Source organism: Sceloporus occidentalis, unplaced genomic scaffold, assembly GCF_023333645.1.
Source record: "Sceloporus occidentalis isolate IW3139 unplaced genomic scaffold, rSceOcc1.0.p SCAF_439, whole genome shotgun sequence".
In the NCBI taxonomy this organism is placed as follows: Eukaryota; Metazoa; Chordata; class Lepidosauria; order Squamata; family Phrynosomatidae; genus Sceloporus; species Sceloporus occidentalis.
The window spans coordinates 180,456-200,000 of NW_028317419.1; the positions used below are offsets into that span (position 1 = coordinate 180,456).

The window sequence follows — 19,545 nt, forward strand, 5'->3', positions numbered from 1 at the left end:
TCAGCGGCAAGGAAGATCTCTACGGCGGAGCTACTTGGTCGGAGGACGGGTCTCGGTCACAGAGGTTATTAGAGCAAAGTCTTTCTCGGGTCACGTTACCATATAAAGCACGGCTGCGCTCTTTCGCTGGAGAAAATGCCAGTCTCAGGAACGCATTTCCATCTGAAAATGTCGCCTGGAAGTTCACTCAAATGTTTAACATTTTCCTTGATGGGGACAATAAAATCAGATAAAGTCGTTTTTGGAACAAACGGTATTTAGCAGATGGTCTTTTGTGTTTTATGTTTGCGGAGAGAAGTCTCCGGGTCCCACAGGTCCCAGTAAACAAAACAGTGGGTCCCTGACGCCGCGGGTATGCATCGTGTCGGGCGCTTTACCCTTTGGCTGCTATGAATATTTCTCTAAATATCAAGTGAATAAAGACAGATGCTCCTGGAACCGTTACAATCAATAATTCGCATACTTACCTGAAACTTGTATCTTTGTGAATATGAGCTGCTTTGCAACTGAAGTTGAGTCTGGTCGGTCAAGTTAACCGTTAAAAAGACTCCGACGATGTTCTTAAAGACCACAATTTTGTTCTAATTGTAGAAGGTAGAAGCCAGCTGTATGAAGTAAATAAATGTTCATGGAGCTCACACTCGGCCCCTGGATTTGACTTTTGAGCACGGACCCCTAAACCCAGCTGACCGTCTCACGTTCCCCTCTCCGTATGCCCTCTCCTCAGGGGCATTTATCTCCCTGTTGTGTGGATGCAGAATACAAGATCCACGTCTGCAACTACCCCCTAAGACATGCAGGGGTAACTTTACTATTAATTTACCCCTTAGTTAGCCATACATCTCTGGGGCAGCTGGCCTTGTGGGGGGCGGTTTGGAGACCCAAGTTAGGGAGCCATCCTGGAACCTTCACAGAACTATAGGAGTCCTACCTGTAAACCTTAACGTTTATAACCGAGAATCGAATGTAATCATTAAGTGCCTAACAGCCCCTAAATAAATCAGGTGATTGCCCCGGCGACCGCTGCAGCCCATTCTATAGTGTAGAATTTACCCAGTAAAATATGGTGTAAATGTGGCATTTACCCTATTTTGCCATAATCTGTAGTGTAGATGTTGAATTCACCATTTTATCCCCCTAAATGTTTGGAGCGATCTCAGAAAATGTTCTGACTCCCGGAGATGCGCATGTTCATTATTTCTCGTGACTCCATAAAATATGTCTCCATCTGCAGTTCTAACGCCCACAGACCAGGTGCCCGACATCTCAAAATCCTCGACATTAACGAGAAGGAACTTATTAACAACAAATTATTTAAAGACTGATTAACCCTCTCACTCCATCCTCCCAGATCCCATGATTGGATCATCTCATATTTATTATTATTTTTATTATTGTTTTATATAGCGGTATCATATTGATTTATTCAGGGGGGGAGGTTGGTTTGAACCCCCGGCAAGCAAATTGTCCAAAGAGTCTGCCGGTTGCCAGATCATCAGCTGAGAGACACACAGACATATTAGAACATTCTAGAGCCCGCACATGCGTGTGTCGGTGGGAATCGGGACACGTGTCAGGCTGAAATAGTTAATGATCCCCCGTTTCATGTCCCTACAGGCGGTCGCTCTGTAAATGTCATTTATTATTACGTTAAGTGCTCATTTCTGGCTTTCCGGTGGTCAGAGGGTCACTTATTAGAAGTCTTCTGCTCCGATTGGATCGTGTCTGAAAGAACTTGGATCACGCGGAGATTGACGTGGAACCCATGAATGGGATCCTCTGAAGACTCGTCGGGTTTGGGATGCCAGGATCGGCCGTCGCTACGCATGATGCAGATAATCCCTTCATTGGATCACCAAATTAGCCCTTTTGTGCTCGGTTTCTCCAGACGAGTGCAGTTTGTGGTTAACGAGATCCGTTTTAGACGTTTCACTGATATTCGAATCCTTCGGCAGAAACCGGCGTTTGCAAACAAATGGACGTTAATGGCTTCCAGAGGGCCGAGCGCCGCGCAGGACTCGCTGGGGGAGATCGAACGCATTCACTCCAGATAAGAAGATGCTTTTAATAAAAAGGGCTTTCCTGACACTCGTGCATCGATCGGTCTGCGATCCAAGGATTGTGATCAATACAAAGCTTTATTGGCAGGCTGTGCAAGGCCGATGCATGGGGCACGTGACATGTTACAGGCAAGGGCACGTGACATGTTACAGGCCGGGGCACGTGACATGTTACAGGCCGGGGCACGTTACAGGCCGGTGGACGGGGCACGTGGCACGTTACAGGCCGGTGGACGGGGCACGTGGCACGTTACAGGCCGGTGGACGGGGCAAGTGACACGTTACAGGCCGGTAGACGGGGGAAGTGACATGTTACAGGCCGGGGCACGTGACATGTTACAGGCCGGGGCACGTGACATGTTACAGGCCGGTGGACGGGGCACGTGACGTTACAGGCCGGTGGACGGGGCACGTGACATGTTACAGGCCGGTGGACGGGGCACGTGACATGTTACAGGCCGGGGCACGTGACGTTACAGGCCGGTGGACGGGGCACGTGACATGTTACAGGACGGGGCACGTGACGTTACAGGCAATTTCTGTGAGATTTGCTGCATTTCAGGCTGCGGACGTTTCGAGGGAAGTGAGATATTTTGGAAATATTTGTAGTGATGTCACTTTGTTATCTGACACAAAACCAGTAAAATGGATTAAACTATAAAAAAATAAAAACTATTATAAAAATAATGGCCTGCGAGACGCTAGCAGATAGAATACACAGAATAAATTCTCCGCGGGGATCCCGCCGCGTTCCACCCAATCGTCCTGAGAACGCGATTTATATAAAAACGCTCAAAACCATTTGATTTGACGTTCCTGACAGAGCGCTCTCGCGGGATCATCGATGGATTAAGAATTAATAATGGAGGAGAGGAGATCAATACCTTTCTGCGGTGGGCGGACGCCGCGCCCGACGTGTCTTTTATTAATTTAATGAAGAGAAATTGATCGGTTTGCAGGCTTCTTATGGAGCGGAATAAAGAGAGGGAAGCCGCCAAACCATTTCAGTTATTACCAACCCGTAATTCCTCTCAGTGTGAGTGCGCCCTAACCCTGGCCTAAGGAAACTACCCCTGAGATGAATCCCCAGCGCTCGCTAACTGCCCCTGACCGTCCTCAAGCTGAATGTCTCATCAGCTGGGGTAACCTGTATCACAAGGTGCGCCGTACGGACTGGGAGGGATTCTAATGCACATTGCTGGTCGTTTGCCCCCCAGGCAGTGAATGAAGCTGCAGCTTTATACAGGTGCCGACGCCAATGGTTTCTGCTTAAAATGAGGCTGCAGCTTTATTTGGGAGCCGACACGGTTTCCTCCTGTTTGGGTCTGGGCATAGTTACCCCATTGTTAGTGGATGCTGGTTCTGGGGCACAGGCTCAGCCCCTCCGTTCTTTGCCCCTGTGTGACGCTTTGATGGGGTAACAAGCTCTCACACTGTATAGGAGTTTGCCCCTGTGTAGGGTTGGTACCTTGTGACACTTGGGACGTTCTCCTTACCGGGGCTTTTTAAGGTGAGATAAGTGAAATCTGTGATCTATCGGCGGCGTTTTCCTATCCGTCTCCCAACAGGCAGATTGTGGATGGTCTGGGCTCCGGGGGCCACGAGCCGAGGGGTCTGGAGTTTAGAGCCGCCATTAATGACCGATCAATCCACCCCTCTCTTTATTGGAAACGTTAATAATATGTTTTTCCTTCTGCCGTCTTTATTACTTTCTTCATGTCTGGGACTTCCACAAACTATGAGGTCCCTGCTTGGGTCCCACAGGGAGATCGCTTGACTCGCTAACCCCAAGCGCATGCGCTTCCACGCGCCCCTCGCCCCTAATTACGTCTCACCGAGGATACACAATTTATTACCGAGCCGTAATGATTCCTCGGCCGCAGTCAATCAGCTTTCATTGTGTGAAGTTCCTCCTCAGATTTATTGTTGGAATTTATTCCTCCGGTTGGCGTTTCCAGGTCCGCCTGACGCCGTAAATCCGTTCTGATCTGAATAAGAGCCGCAGACCGGCAGCGTTTCCAAGAAGTGCATTTATCTCCGGAGAGTTCAGGCCTTATTCATTTTCTTGGCTACGTGTGTTGGAATGTGGGCCACGTTCCTTACTGACGGCCGGATTCACCCGGCCCTTCCTGAGACCTCCGGCCCTCGGGTCGTCTCTTCGATCCATGCATTGATCAGAGCTCCGAGTCTGCGCAGGTTCACGGCGTGGACGGGACGGGGAATGCCGTGTAAATGCAGCTCTATGGCAAGAAAAGACTCGGGAAACCCCCACGGAATCGCAGTCCTCGTGATAAAGAAACTCAGGGGGCCGCAGGATATACAGGCTCCCCGCCTTTCCCCTCCGCCACCCTAATACCTCCTTACATACCCCAGTACCTCCCTACATACCCCAGTACCTCCTCCCCGTCACCCACCTTTGTTGGCTCAGATCCAGCCGGGGGCCATTCGCACGCACCGGGGGCCGGGATAGTCCCCAGTCCTGTTTCTGTCACACACTTTAGTGAAATTGTTGACAATGAAGTGTTAATTATCACAGCATTTTAAGGTGGTTTTAGGCTTATTTAACGATTAGTGACTGATTTATTACAATTACCGAGCCTGCAAAGAGTTCTTCAGAGAGATTTTAAGATTTCCGTCAGCTGTTTGTTTCTCGTCTTCCCTTCATTGCGCTAAATGTGTTGACTGCAACATTTTTTGTTTATTAACACAATAATCGGACACTTTGATCCATAAATCACGAAATATATTTTATGTTCCACGGGATTCCATTAAAAGAAATGCATTTCCTGGTAAAATAAATCGGAGTAACAGCTTGTAAAACATCCAAAAAGTATTTAATAAGTAAATGTTTTCTGTCCGTACACGAAGGGGACGTGGAGACCCCAAATAAAAGCCGAGATTAAACCCGGGGGCTCTCTGAATGTGCCGACCCTGAGAAATATTAACCCTTTAATAACCCATGGTGAAGATTCTCTGTAATGAATTGCCAAATGTGTTACTTGTTACTTGTGTGTGGCCTTAATAACGGTTGTCATAGAAACCTTGACTTGTCATCATTTAATGATACTCTTAACGGAGCCACCTACATTCAAGCAGGGATATCAACCAGAACACAATCTGCATGAAGATGTTATATTTAAGCTGAGGACGGCGAGATTTTAAACCTCATGGAAAACAAAGCTAGATCCCCCTCCGTGGTAATCCGGCTACACCGGGGATCTTCCGTGTTTCTCTAATGTTATAAACACGCATGTCTCTCCGGCCCCCTAACAACATGCGATTCCCACTCGGTCGCGGCTCGGGCTGCGCTCTCTGTTCCTATTTTAGTCTACAAGAAAAATCCTAATGAGGTGAAGCGATTCCTGTCTGTCGGAAATCTGACCTCCCCAGATAATTACCGGACCGCGTAAACTTTACTGAAACTCTCCGCTCGGTGCCATTGGCCGGTGAATGATGCCCAGGAACACTGACCCCCGGCCGCCACGTCACAACGTTTACTGGAAACGGATCAATAAGGTCTGTCAGCGAGAGAAGCCGCACAATAAAGAAATGAGCTGGAGATGTCGGCAGAGATCAGCGGCTCGGTCTGCGAATGGATTAGAGGATTAACATAATGGGAAGTGATGGCCGACGCGGCACCGACAGCCTCCTGCGCGACCTGCTCCTGGCACACGGGACGCGGCTTTCCTGTAAAACTCTCCATATAATCAGCAAAATCGGCTTCAGAAAACCTTTCAAATGCGCAAATAAATGCATCCAGCAATAAAAGGTTTCTTCCCGTAATAACTGACGTGCTGTCCGGATTTCTAATGACGGGGTCTCTACTAATTATATATATATATATATATATATATATATATATATATATATATATATATATACTGTATATGTGTGGGGGCTGCAAAGCTGGGGTCTCAACCAGCCCTGTAACCAGCACAAGTAAGACACGACTGTCTCATTTGGGAGAAAAAATAAAAAATAGTGATTTGGACCATTCGCTATTCTCCATTAACGTCACAGAAATAAGTGGGATTCTGGGTGGCCGCATCGAGGAATCGCCCGGTTGTCATTTGTTATAAATGAATAACGACCGGTTCCTCCATTTACTGTCACCATGAACATGACCGGCGCGACCATCATGTCCACACGCTCAGTACTAATATAACAGACATCACATCGAGTGCAAACGTAACCCAATCCACGGTGCGATACAATCCTCCGCGTGAGATTTACCCCCGATGTGAAGATTAATATCTATCTGGAAACCTTCAAATCCCCGGGGAAATATTAACAAGCAAAGTGCTGAGGAGCAGAGTCGGGGCCCAGGGGCCAAACTCCCAGGAACCCCACGGCCGATTCTACCGCAAACATTTAAAGTGACGTAACGGGGGGGCCGTCACTGGGCAGGAATCGCAGACCCCTTCCCCCGGCGCGTGAAGAAATCCATAAATCAATAAGTGGACGAGGCTCGGCCTCCATAACCCGGCACACAAGAGCAAATGTTCTTATGAAAACCATAATTTAATTTTCATGTGTTATATACATAGGTGAGAAATATACAATAAATGGTGAAAGAAACCAGACGATGCAATCCACGCAAATAAATCGTAAACCCAATGAGTTTGATGCATAGAAAATGTCCGGCGGCTCTCGGCTTCTTCGCGCCGTTTGGGCAACGCCAGCCGGTAGCTGCCAACGTTTCCACTTCTTTGAAGAAGCCGCCGCTTGCTGCAGTGAAAATATGAGGGTATTTCCTGATTTGATGTAAATATCTTAATCCGCTACCGAAATGGTGCCGACCTCGAGAATTGGTTGAAGAAACAAGAGCCTTGGATCCGGGGAGGGGTCGTCGGAAGTTTTAAGTAACTGAACATCGTCTTTTTGAAAATGAAGATTAAAAACTCTGTAATAACCACGTCTTCCCAGGAAATCGCACTTGTTTCAGTTTGGGCCCCAGACAGAAAGTGGCCCCTTCTTGTGTTTTGACCGTGATAGAAAGTTCTGTCAAAAATAAACTTAAGTACAATTTCTTGAAGAAGAAACAAAATAAAACATGCGATACACTAACTGTAAGAAATCTATTCCTCTAAAATCCTCTGTACATTTTCCACAAGGCAGAAAGTCCGCTTCCTCGGGTCCGAGTCCAACGAGCAGCGTTTGTGGCAGTCGTGTATTACGTGGTCTAATAAGTGACCGTCCCGGGGACTGCACCGAGTACCGACGTCTCTGGGCTGTCTCGCTCTGTCACTCGTCCTCCTCCGGCTCCTGTGGTAAAACCGGACTCTCCGCCTGCGAACATTCTCCGAAGAAACGCAGCAAAGTGCTGTACAGATGGAAGCGGCTCTTCTCCGACCGCGTGCTGTGACCTTCGTCGGGGTAAACCTCGGGAGCATCGGATAAAATGATGTCACTAAATGCAAACAAATCCACAGACAGCCTGCCACAAGCCCCCCAACAGGGCACTTTATCTACCCCCGCAGGGGGCACCAGCATTATTACTGCATCATAACCGAGCTGGCCACATTATAATCCGAATATTCCACGTTTTTACACAAAGAGGACTCCATTTTCCATCATTTCTCAGAAGATGGGGATCCTGCCAGCAGTTGGGGGCTGGGAAGGTGGGTAACCCGGAAACCCCCGGGAGCGACATTTTACGCATCAATGACACCAGACCCCGTTTCTACCGCTGAGTAGGAGTACGACTCATATCTGGGCCGCCCTTATATTTGCCAAATACCATATGATTTGCCACATAAAAACCACACACGTGGGCCGCGGACTCACCTGCATGGTGTAGTTGACGCCGGCTTTGATCAGGTGTTTGATTAATTCGGCTGAATGCTGAAAATGTACTTTTGCTAAAAGAAGAAAAGTTAATATTAGGGGAAATTGGACAATACCCCAGGGGTGACTTCTCCTGCAGCTGGGGGTTGTTGGGAAGAAGTCCGACAGGCAAGTGCCCCCCCCCCCCCCATTATGAGGAAAATGCCCGGATACATTTAAAGTGGCGACCGATACATTCTAACCGCAAAATATAACATTTTGGTCTAAAATACATTTACTTGTCTAAGCGTCCGTTTGAATTTGCTGCCGGTGCCCCATAATTAAAACACACATGTAACACGCGAACGCCAACACCATACACCCCCGGTACTCACCGTCTGCTGTTCCGTGGATTAGAAGCAGGTTCTTCAGTTTGAAGGTGTGGATATTGTGGAGCAGACTGGAGGCCTGGACAAATAAAAGCACACGTTAGGGCCCCGCTCCAAACAAGAGCCACGTCTCGCCCGGATAACATGGGGCAGGGAACAGAACCAGAACATTCACCGGCACCGGGCAGAACCTGCTGTGACCGGGGGCATCGTGTTCTGGGTACGATATTCTAAGATAAGATCCAGAACTGAAGAACCTCCAGGTGGACCGTGCTATGAAACGCGTGTCTCTTAACCAGAGCGTCTGTGGTGCGTCGCATTCGGTTCTAGGTAATCCCTGGGTCTGAATGTTCTGTGGTCTCGTAGCGAAAACGTGCAGTCTGACTGACCAAAGATTCTATGGAACCCTCACCAATTACACGCAGTGTGACTATCTAAACATTCTGGGGTCTTTCACGTGGTACACGCAGTGTGACTGTGCCCTCTCACCTGGTACGCGTTCTCCTCTTTGGACGGCATCCCGAGGTAGCGCTCAGAAAACGCGGAAGCTTCATGAAAGAGAACAGATACGTTTCTTATCGGTCTAATATTCCTAAATCTCCCGCTTTCAGTCCCAATAAAGATGGCGTCTACTCACCATACAGCTTCATGTCTGTGATCGGTGCAAACAACGCGCCGCATTTAAACAGCCTCTCGCTGGCCTTTATGATCATGGAAGCCATGTATCCCCCGTAGCCCTACATGAAGACAGGTGATCATAACGTCAGCGATAGGGGCAGACGCGGATCCTGCGTGTTCTTAGGGCTTCAGCTCGAATTCTACCCCAGACACCTACAGCCCCACGTTAAATCCGGTGTTAACCCCGATGGAGCTGGGGTCTGCTCCTCTCTATCACGGCTTTTAGGGTATTTTGACATCATACGTTTCTGTAATGACTCGTTAATCCTAGGGTACCGGGCGAGCAGACCTGCGCGATGCGGGAGGTTAACGAGTGAGAAGGACTCTCATTTTTATCGCCGTTTAGCAGATCGATATATATTCCCCGTAGACCCTCTGTCTATCAGATGCCCCGATTCTGCGCATGGCCGCTGTGCGCCAATCATTACCTTCCCATAAATGATTAATCTGTTGGGATCAATGAACGGCTCCCTGAGTAACGACCTGCGGGGGAAACGAAAAGGCACCTTATCAGAGACCGCAAACACCTCCCAAGCCCCCAATAATTATTAGCCCATCTTCTGGGGTATTTCTGGGGGAACGACCCACATGGACACCTCGACCAGGGGCAGCCCACAGAGGCGTTTGGAATCCCTTATTCCAGACGATTCTATTGGTGATAAATCTTTGTAATTAACAGATTAATAGTGCAGGATAAAAAGAGAGACAGAAAAAGGGAGACAAAGAAAGACGAGAGAGAGAAACAAATAAGAGACAGCCAGACAAGAGAGAGAGAAACAAATGAGAGACAGCCAGACAAGAGCGAGATAAAGGGGGGACAGACAAAAGAGAATCAGACTCTCTGTAGGGGGGTTAGGAAAGTTCCTCGTTATTTCAAGGTACCGGACGTGGAAACGAGGAGAGGGATCTTTAATGAGAAAGCCCTCGGCCATGAAACGCGCATCCACATGGAGAACTAATAATAAACTCGATGAGAGTGAACTGAAGACGCACTGGGGCGAGACGGCCTCCCCCGCTTTCGTGTAACTTTATAAAACATGGAGGTGAAGAGACGTCGAGTCATTAAACGGGTAATAAGAGGCGCGTTAATAATTAGAGATACGAGTAACTCTCACTCCACAGCAGCTATTTGGTCCTTTACTTCCACGGATCCTATCCCGCGGTGAACTTCCTGCAGGATCTTCAGACCCCGGAATCCGCTGCCCCGTCCGTCGAAGCGCGCCACGATGACGTTATGGGAATTGATGAGCACCGAGTCCCAGTCCATGTGGAACTTGTCCGTCACCAGCTGGCTGCCGGGGGCTTCATCTCTACAGGGGGCACACAGAAGGAGTAAACCACAACCCATCCTGGGCCCAGAAGTATACTGATGGCTCTTTGCTGACCACTGGGACAGTCACTGAAACCTGTCCATGAACTAATTTGCTGAGCTTCTTTTTACATTACTGAGAGGGTGGTGGATAAGTGGAACAGCCTCCCAGCAGAAGTGGTAGAGGGTAATACAGTGAGGGTATTAAACATGCATGGGATAGACATACGGCTCCTGAATCTAAGACAAGACCAACGACTGATTAAGGTTTCAGGAAAAGCAGGAAAACGGGCGACTAGACGGGGGCCGAATGGCAGAAATGAGTTGGAACTGGGTTCATGTTTCATTGGGAAAAGAAAAAATGTCTGTGCGCTAAGCTAGTCTCAGGCTCAAATAATACAAATGTATAATATGAGGCCTACCAAACAGTGTGAGCATGCTGCAAATACAGTGTGTTGGCTGTACAATGTATACAAAAAACAAAATACTGTCTGCGCTTCTCACCCTAATAAAGTGGGCAACAAATATATAAACATAATATAAATGAGAGGTTTTGGTTATATGAATTGGCCAAAGCATAATTAAGCTCACCCGCCACGTCAAGGCACACTCTCAATAGGGTGAGAACCGACTCTCACCTCCTACATAGTGGGCACACAAAGCAGTTTATACTGCTACCAAAACCACTATGTAGGAGGTGAGAGTCGGTTCTCACCCTATTGAGAGTGTGCCTTGACATGGCGGGTGAGCTTAATTATGCTTTGGCCAATTCATATAACCAAAACCTCTCATTTATATTATGTTTATATATTTGTTGCCCACTTTATTAGGGTGAGAAGCGCAGACAGTATTTTGTTTTTTGTATTCATGTTTCATTGGGCCAGCAAAGACTAAGATGTAGAGTCAAGTGAGCTTTCAGGGCCTTAGAGGTCTCTTATTCAGATGGAACTCGGGGAATTCATCCAAAGAAAAGACCTCCGAGGTCCTGAACGTTCTTGTGGCTCTACATCTTATTCTTTGCTGGCTGAATAAAAGGTAAACCGAGTTCCAAGAGACGAGCCAGGATCCAGCGGGTTCGTGCATCACAAGTTATTCCGGTGCAGAAAATCGCGATTCCAACTGATAGGACGGACCAATCAGCAGGAGCGCTTGGCCCAGAGACCCCCGGTATCTCCTCCGATCCGTCTGATTTAACGAGTGCGGATAATGAAAATCTTACACGATGAGGAGCAGCGGATATTGGTTCAGCTTCGTAAAATCCTTGGGAAGCGACAGGCGCAGAGGAAGGTCTTAAACACAAAAAGAGACATAATAACTTATATGTGACTGTCCCGCGGCCCCCGAAACGCCCCAAAGACCGTATATGAACCCCGCGCGGCCTTTACCGTAATCTTCAATGTGAATCAGTTTTATTTCACTCTTGAAAATCTTTTTCTGTGAAATCGCTTCTTTCAGGACGGAATTGTTTTCTATGGAATAAAAATCTGCGCAAATAAAAGAAATAAATTAGAGGCACAATGACGGGGGCAACGATGTTTCCTGGGGAGCCGATATCTGGGATACTCTCTGCACAGAGCCCCTTCCACCAAACCGTAAATCCCCCGTGCAGATTGGGCCCCAGTCCAAGCGGAGGTCCGGGGACCACAGAGGGCCGGAGCGGCTGGTGGTTATTCTTCCTCATACACTGACCTGCAGGGTTACTGGCGCTGTGTACACTGACCCTGGGGACGCCTGGACCTGACGGACAGAATACAAACATTCATTCATTCGATGCACTTCATGTGCGTTTCATGCACTCACATCTCCTTGTGCAGCCCAAATAATTTCATGCTTCGTTTATTTAGAACAGACGCATTTTCTACTTTATTCATAATTTATATTTTATCATTTTAGATCATTAACGTTGTACATTGCAACTCTTTGTGCGGTAACGGAGACATCACTCATAGGAAAGACCCTGGAAGGGCAGATAATCCCCCTGGGTCGGCATTTGTTTCAGTAGCTGCCCCGGCTCGAACAGAGGACCCCCCAGGAGACCCCGTAAGAGAATGACAGTGAGAAGTGTTGGGACCGGAGTAAAGGAATACCGAGGGAAATGTGTTCCACGACACGGAGGAGCTTTCATCGAGTGACACCTCTGCGTGATTGGGGGGGGGGGGGGCGTGTCATTTTCCTAAAATTATCAGCAGCATAAAACCTCTGAAGTCTCCGCGTTCAGTGAAATAGACGCAACGAGACGGGACTCCTTTTACGTCACCAGATTTTGAACCAAGTCCAGAGATCCCGCGATCGCGACGGAGACCACGCTTACGGCAAAAAATAAAATGCGCAAAAGAATAAAGGGAATAAAGAATGCCTGGATCTCTGCAGCAGGGTCACCGCAGGGTTAAAACACGCAGTAATTGGATCCCTTTCCATCTCATGCTCTCGGTGTCAGGTCTGAGACGCCGTAATCAGATCAGCATCGAATAAATACATCTTCCCTCGGCTGGGAGGCTGATCCAACGGCCGACACTTATCAGTACATCACAAATCCTTTTACAGGTGGCTGGGCCGCGTGCTGCGCATGATGCTGCCTCCTGCTGTCACACCGCGAGCCAAGTGTCAACTTTTCATACAATTTGGGATTAAAATAAAATCGGGAAGATGATACAATGTATCCCCCGTTATTACCCCACGTGGAAGGATATAAGAAGCCTTTAATCCAATAAATAGTGAATCCACCAGAGAACAAGCAGGTTTATAAAATACAGAAATAATATTGAAAGTTCCCTAAAAATGGCAGCTTCTGGAGACCCCGACCCCCGATACGCCGAATCAGATCAAGGCGTCTGTGTCTCAGACCGTTTCAAATGTAAAATCCTCCATTCTAAAGAAAACGTCTGCTTTCTCTTTTCGTTGTATTTTAAGGCAGTTTAAGAATGCAAAAAACAGAATGTTGCAGAATCTTGTAATACCTTTTTTATTGGACTAACAGTATTTAAAATAATAGACGAGCTTTCGGGAGTCCTCCCTTCATCAAGTCAAAAGCGTTTCTGACCAAGCAAGTGAAAAACACAGTTTATTGGATTACAAGATTCTGCAACATTCAGTTTTTTTGCATTCTTATACACTGGACTAATACGGCTTCCCCAAACAAAAGGCAGTTTAAGAAATGTTCTGAGTTTAATAGATCACAACTTTCCGTAATACTCTGCACTGATATACGTGATGGGGGCATCCCTCCCGACATGTCAAGTGTGACACAGACGGGGCGTTTTTGTTTCAGGGGTCGTGTTTAGAGGCGGGACTGGGGCGTGGTTCTGTGTAACTGGGTGGGGTGTCGGGGGAGGAGAGAGGGGCATCAGGGGATTTAGGCCACAAAGGGAGTCTGGACAAACTAAACGGGGGCTCTTGGCAGGTATGCGCCTACCTTTGCAGTGCAGTAGGAAATGGTGATTGGACGGGCTGAAGTTGGCGTCGAAGTACGTGCACTGACCCCTCGCAAACCCGCAGGACAGACAGTGACGATGCAAGAGGCCGGAGATCGAGACGCTGCAAGGAGAGGAATGAAAACCAATGAATATTTGGGCCTTCATTCATTCGCCGCTGAGCACCCGGCCAGGGGCTCGCAGGGTTAAGTTCGCCTGCCGCAGTTTTTACCTGTAGAGCTGCCGTCCTCGGGGGGATCCCTCTGTGCTCAGGAAATACCTGTGGAAAGACCTTTATTCAGATACTGAAGATGTTTCCATAGAAATTCCACCAATTTATATTAAATGTTATTACAAACGGACTATAACTTTTTACTTTTGTCTAAAATTCACCCAACTGAGTTCACAGAAAGAACCCGGATTATACCTAAAATGTCTGCAATCCCCGGCACTTTGTCGGCCCGTATATAATGTATAGAGACAGCCCCACGTGTCCCTGCATGGTATACGGCATGCGGTATGCGGCACACGGTATACGGCACATGGTATGCCGCACGTGGTATGGAGTATGCGGTATATGGCACGCGGGATGCAGCACGCGGTATACGGCACGGGGTATACGGCACGCGGTATGCGGCACGGGGTATGCGGCACGGGGTATGCGGCACGTGGGATGTGGCACGGGGTATGCGGCACGGGGTATGCGGCATGCGGGATGGACTCACAGTCTCTGTGCGGCTTCGTCGTACGCCAGGATCCTTATCACCTCCCAGCTCCCCGACGTCAGGTGCCGGATGCCAACCACGTCTGTTTTCACCTGTAAGTTACAAAATGTTCCTGATATGAGAAGATTTACCCCACCTCTGTGTCACTGCGGGGCAGATGATGTATGTCGGGGAAATTCATTATCTGTATAAATCCTCAGACATCGGTTTATAAACCGCTCCACGTTAACCTTATAACCGCTACATGCAGATCCCCTGCAGCTCAGTAGCTGCACGCAAAGGACACGTTACACGCTTTGGTTCATGCAGTAAACGTGTTTCTGTCCCCTCCGCGGTAATAAACACGCCAAAAGGTCGCTTCCCGTGATTTATTAATCCGAGGAAGACAATTTCCGATTCCCGCGTTAATCACAGAATCTTTTTTATGGCGTGAGATACGGATCATAAATCACTGGGAATTGGCTGCGGCCGGTAGAAAGGCCTCGGTTACAGGAGATCCTGAGAAGGTCCGGATAAAAGACTAAATGAACCCAAACTCCTCAAAAGTCTTTGGGGCGACCTCCACCACGGGCCGGGCCACTGAAAGGAATCACCACCTGATACAACCCCTCCGTGGCCAACGTGGCAGAGAAAGAAGCCGTTCCTCACCTGGATGGTGAACATGGCGATGTGGTGGAACTCGCCGCGTCCTCCTTGTTTCACCGGCACCGTGAGGAAAAACTTGCTGCCATCTTTAGAAAACACGGGCTCCTCGTTCTGGGGGGAAAAGGAAAGGCGCCGGGTTATGGCTCGGGCCCCTGGGCAGCATCCGACTCTCTGCCAGCCAGAGAAAGGGCTCTACGAACAAGGAGTCTCACCTGCTTGGACAGCCAGATATCCGAGATAATTTCATATTTCTGCAAAACAAGATAAAAAATTAAAAAGAAAACGTAGAAGTGGAAAACATATCAGAAATTCTCAGTTTCTAGAAGTGTTTATTTGCCCCCAAAACGCCCCATATCCAGTAAACTCGCTCCGCGTCTGGAGCTCTTATTACAAGAATAACAAGACTTATCGGCGACCTTCCCGGCCTATGATCCCTATCTGGGGCAAATAACCAGCGCTAATTACCCCGAACACTCCTTATGATGTGGACATATTAATTCCTTAGATAATTAACCCTTTCTCAGCCACTGTGCGCTCTACAAGACAGTCAGCCCTATATAGGGATTCTCCCTTAACTGTTTTGCTGCCAGGGAATCTGTGAAGTGTTAAGGAAGATGACCCACGGGGCAGGAACATGTTCTAGATCACCATGTTTTTAGGGGCATCATAGGAGGCAAGAGAGAGGCTTAAGGATGGAGAGCAGACCAGGGGCTGGTGGTGAGAATCATTCTGATGGCTGTGGATCCATGGACTTGGCCTCTTTGTCCATAACATTTGTGGGTGTTGAGGGTCCGACACACTGGACTCCCCCTCTGGTGCCCTCACGACGTCCAAATGGGGCCAGCTTTCTGTGCCCCATACTGAACGCTGCTGCTTTCTGGCCACGGAAAACAGAGAGATCATTTCCATAAATCCGACCATCTCTCTGGTTCTCTGGCAGCGAAATCTCTTTCCCCGAAATCCCTGCCGTTAACGGAGTCAGAAATACTAATTATTCCTGTGGCTTTTATCGCACTTTTCTCCGAACACAATGGAGGAATTCACAAGACGGTCCCTGCCCCGCTTCTTTATACATCTCCCCGTCCCTCTCCTCCTCCACCATCTCTCCACCGCTCCCCCTATCTTGTATCAGTCTCTCTTTCCATCTCTTCCCGTCCCTCTCCTCCTCCACCATCTCTCCGCTCCCCCTATCTTGCATCAGTCTTTCTTTCCATCTCTTTTTCTACCCACTTTTTTCTACCCACTTTTCCCTCCCCACCGTCTCCCGTGCCTTTTCCTTTTACAAGCGCTGTAAGGGTTAATGCCGGGTTAACTCCCTTCCAATATAATTATAATCCTCAGCATTTTGGGGCATATTGCGATTTATAGCGACATATCACCATTTATCACGAACATATCACAAACATATAATGACATAACACCGTTTATCACGTTTATCACGACATATCACCATTTATCACGACATATCACCATTTATCACAACGTGCTGTAATATCACAGAGCCGGATGTCTCACAACATAAAAAGCCCCCATTTGTGAACTGAATTTAGGGAGATCTCCACATTTTCTGTTCTGTTTTACTAAAATCTATGATTTTAAAGATAACGGGGGTGGGGGGCGTATATTTTAGGCTGTAGCTCAGCGTTGATGGACCCTTTGCGTGGGGCATCGCCGTCGAGCTGCACATTATTTCGAGGATTCAGAGGAATTATACCGGATATTTCTGCCACGATTTATTTTCTGCCTGCGCTTTTTCATGCCGACCCCTCGTGAATTGGGTTTATTAGATGGGAAATTGGATCAGGTCTCTGAAGCCCCCGACTTGTTCAGGCGGGGGCAGGCGCTATATTTACCCCAGCCGGGAATTGCCCTTACTTTGCTGCACGCTCCCGTGGTGGTCTCGCAGACCGTCAGCAGCGAGATGTTCTGCACGCGGTTTAACCAGCGCACCACGGTCTTGGTGTTGCTGACCCATTTCACCATCGTGATGTAATAATCCCTGGAAACGCACAAAATGCACAAAAATCACATTCTGTAGATATATTTAAATATTAGAAGTAAAATCACGAAAGGGCACTCGCAGCCCATATTCAACGATGACTAACATTCTGAACCACCAGCTTCACTTGCACTGGGTAACGCCAGGGGCCGATATGGGCCCCTGAGGAATGGTGTTACCACGGTCAGTGTCTATAACCGCGCAGAGCGTCTGTAACCGATTCGGGCGTCTGTAACCACGCAGAGTAACCGCGTAGAGCGTCGGTAACCACACAGAGTAACCGCGCAGAGCGTCGGTAACCGCGCAGAGTAACCGCGCAGAGCGTCGGTAACCACGCAGAGTAACCGCGCAGAGCACATGCTCTCCTGGCACCGCTCAGCACGTGCTTTCCACTAACTACCTGGATTTCAGGCTGTCGGGGGGCATGAGCTCCAGAGTGTGAGTCGGTCCATAGAGATTCGTCACAAGCAGCTTCACCGAAGGGTTGGTTTGTCCTGCCTTGGAGATCGGACAGAAAGAGAAGAATCAGATGGAGGCCGGCGGCTCTGGGAACGCCGGGCATTTCTTTAGTGAGCTCGGTGTCACCTGTCGGTGGATGAGGGTGAGCGGGGCTCGTGAGCTGCCTGTTATTTATTAAATCTCATTCGGTGAAAGGTCAGTTTGAGGTCATTTTATTACCCTTCGCACGAGGCTCCATATTAACCCTTCTCCCCATCACTTACCTTGGGATACGGATACCGCTTCGCTTTGGGATACAGGCTGCCGGTGAACTGCGGAATAATCATATTGGGGACCGAGGAGTCGTTTATCATCAGGAACGCCAACCTTTCGCCATCCGGGGACCACCAGTGGGCGACGTGACTGCGCAGGATCTCCTCTGCAAGGAAACCCAGGACATGTTATACCATGCTCCAATATAACCCCGCCCACTGCGCAACGGAAACGCCTCTGGTATAAGTACCAGGAAAGCCTGAGCGGGAAGCGAAGAGATGTCAGAAAGTATTTTGTCCTTTTTGTATTTTACATGAGAAGCGATTGAATTTAATACGAGCTTTAACGGGTTTTATGTGGTCAGGGGACCTCTGTGGCCCTCACAGTACAAAGCGATTAGACAAGGCTCACCCTCGTACAGCCAATCAGAGATCCCGTTATAAATGATTCCTTCCTTCCCGGAAGATGTCAGGCGCAGGGAGCTGCTCTTCACGTCCCGCTGATAATAAATATTATTCTCAAAGATGTAGATCTAGGAGCAGCGAGAAAAAAAGCCGGAGAATTAATGCAAAGAAACTCACTCCATACATACATGTCTCCCAGAACACAGGGGGGGCTCCTCGCTTCATACATACATGTCTCCCAGAACACGAGGGGGGGGCTCCTCGCTTCATACATGCATGTCTCCCAGAACACGGGGGGCTCTTCACTTCAAACATACATGTCTCCCAGAACACGGGGTGGGGGGGGCTCCTCGCTTCATACATACATGTCTCCCAGAACACGGGGGGGCTCCTCGCTTCATACATACATGTCTCCCAGAACACGGGGGGGGGCTCCTCGCTTCATACATACATGTCTCCCAGAACACGGGGGGCTCTTCACTTCAAACATACATGTCTCCCAGAACACGGGGGGCTCCTCACTTCATACATACATGTCTCCCAGAACACGGGGGGCTCCTCACTTCATACATACATGTCTCCCAGAACACGGGGGGCTCCTCGCTTCATACATACATACATGTCTCCCAGAACACGGGGGGGGGGCTCCTCACTTCATACATACATGTCTCCCAGAACACGAGGGGCTCCTCACTTCATACATACATGTCTCCCAGAACATGGGGTGCTCCTCACTTCATACATACATGTCTCCCAGAACACGGGGGGGGGCTCCTCACTTCATACATACATGTCTCCCACAACAGGGGGGTTCCCCATACATGTGTCCCAGAACACGTGTCTCTCAGCAACCTATCAATTTCCAAATTCCTGGCCGGGGTTAATGATCTCAGCGGATATCAGACGGGTTTTTCTGCATCGTTGTAACGCCGGTGTGGGTGTCGGAGCCGATAATAACCCCCCCCCCGCTCTAAACGGGGCTGATTGCAATTATCTCCCATTATCCAGATTGCCTTCCCGTGTTTTGGCAGATAATTGAAAGTCTCTGCAGCCTCAGCAGTGCATGTTGTATGAGGAGAGTTTGCGCGATCAGCACTCGGACTAATGATTTCTAACCTCTCAGCCACGACGATGAGCAAATAAATTGAAAAAGGCACCAGGTGGAACGAGAACGTCTCGTCTCCCTGCCAGGAAGCGGCTGACGGGTTCTGTGATGCCAAGAATCCCCCTCGCCGCGCTCCGCTGCCCCCTGCTGGGGTATTTCCCGTGCCATGAATACATTAGCTCCTTCTGCCCGTCTGGAGCATCCATAGCGTTTGCCAAATCGCAGCTCTGGCCACCATGGCCGCTCATTATTTATCCAGAAAAATGTTCTCTGGAATCGTGAAATTTTCTCATGAATACAGCTAATGACGAAATACCCCGACGGGGCAGTTATATCTCTCCTCA

General features: G+C 48.7%; 1 protein-coding gene across 2 annotated transcripts in view; it reads right to left on the minus strand.

Moving 5' to 3' along the window:
- Positions 1–7,304: 7,304 nt before the first annotated feature.
- Positions 7,305–19,545, minus strand: part of LOC149272575 (inactive dipeptidyl peptidase 10-like) — a 36,576-nt gene continuing 24,335 nt past the window's right edge. For both annotated transcript variants that reach the window (XM_089506941.1, XM_089506940.1), the window contains 19 exons: positions 18,104–18,224; positions 17,704–17,858; positions 17,382–17,479; positions 16,858–16,981; positions 15,195–15,233; positions 14,986–15,093; positions 14,338–14,429; positions 13,845–13,892; positions 13,615–13,736; positions 11,892–11,939; positions 11,588–11,686; positions 11,422–11,491; positions 10,009–10,203; positions 9,322–9,376; positions 8,853–8,952; positions 8,705–8,763; positions 8,222–8,294; positions 7,848–7,921; positions 7,305–7,442 (listed from right to left, as the gene is read on the minus strand). In XM_089506941.1, coding sequence (XP_089363067.1) covers positions 7,305–7,442; positions 7,848–7,921; positions 8,222–8,294; positions 8,705–8,763; positions 8,853–8,952; positions 9,322–9,376; positions 10,009–10,203; positions 11,422–11,491; positions 11,588–11,686; positions 11,892–11,939; positions 13,615–13,736; positions 13,845–13,892; positions 14,338–14,429; positions 14,986–15,093; positions 15,195–15,233; positions 16,858–16,981; positions 17,382–17,479; positions 17,704–17,858; positions 18,104–18,224 — 1,818 coding nt within the window. The remainder of the gene's footprint in view (positions 7,443–7,847; positions 7,922–8,221; positions 8,295–8,704; positions 8,764–8,852; positions 8,953–9,321; positions 9,377–10,008; positions 10,204–11,421; positions 11,492–11,587; positions 11,687–11,891; positions 11,940–13,614; positions 13,737–13,844; positions 13,893–14,337; positions 14,430–14,985; positions 15,094–15,194; positions 15,234–16,857; positions 16,982–17,381; positions 17,480–17,703; positions 17,859–18,103; positions 18,225–19,545) is intronic.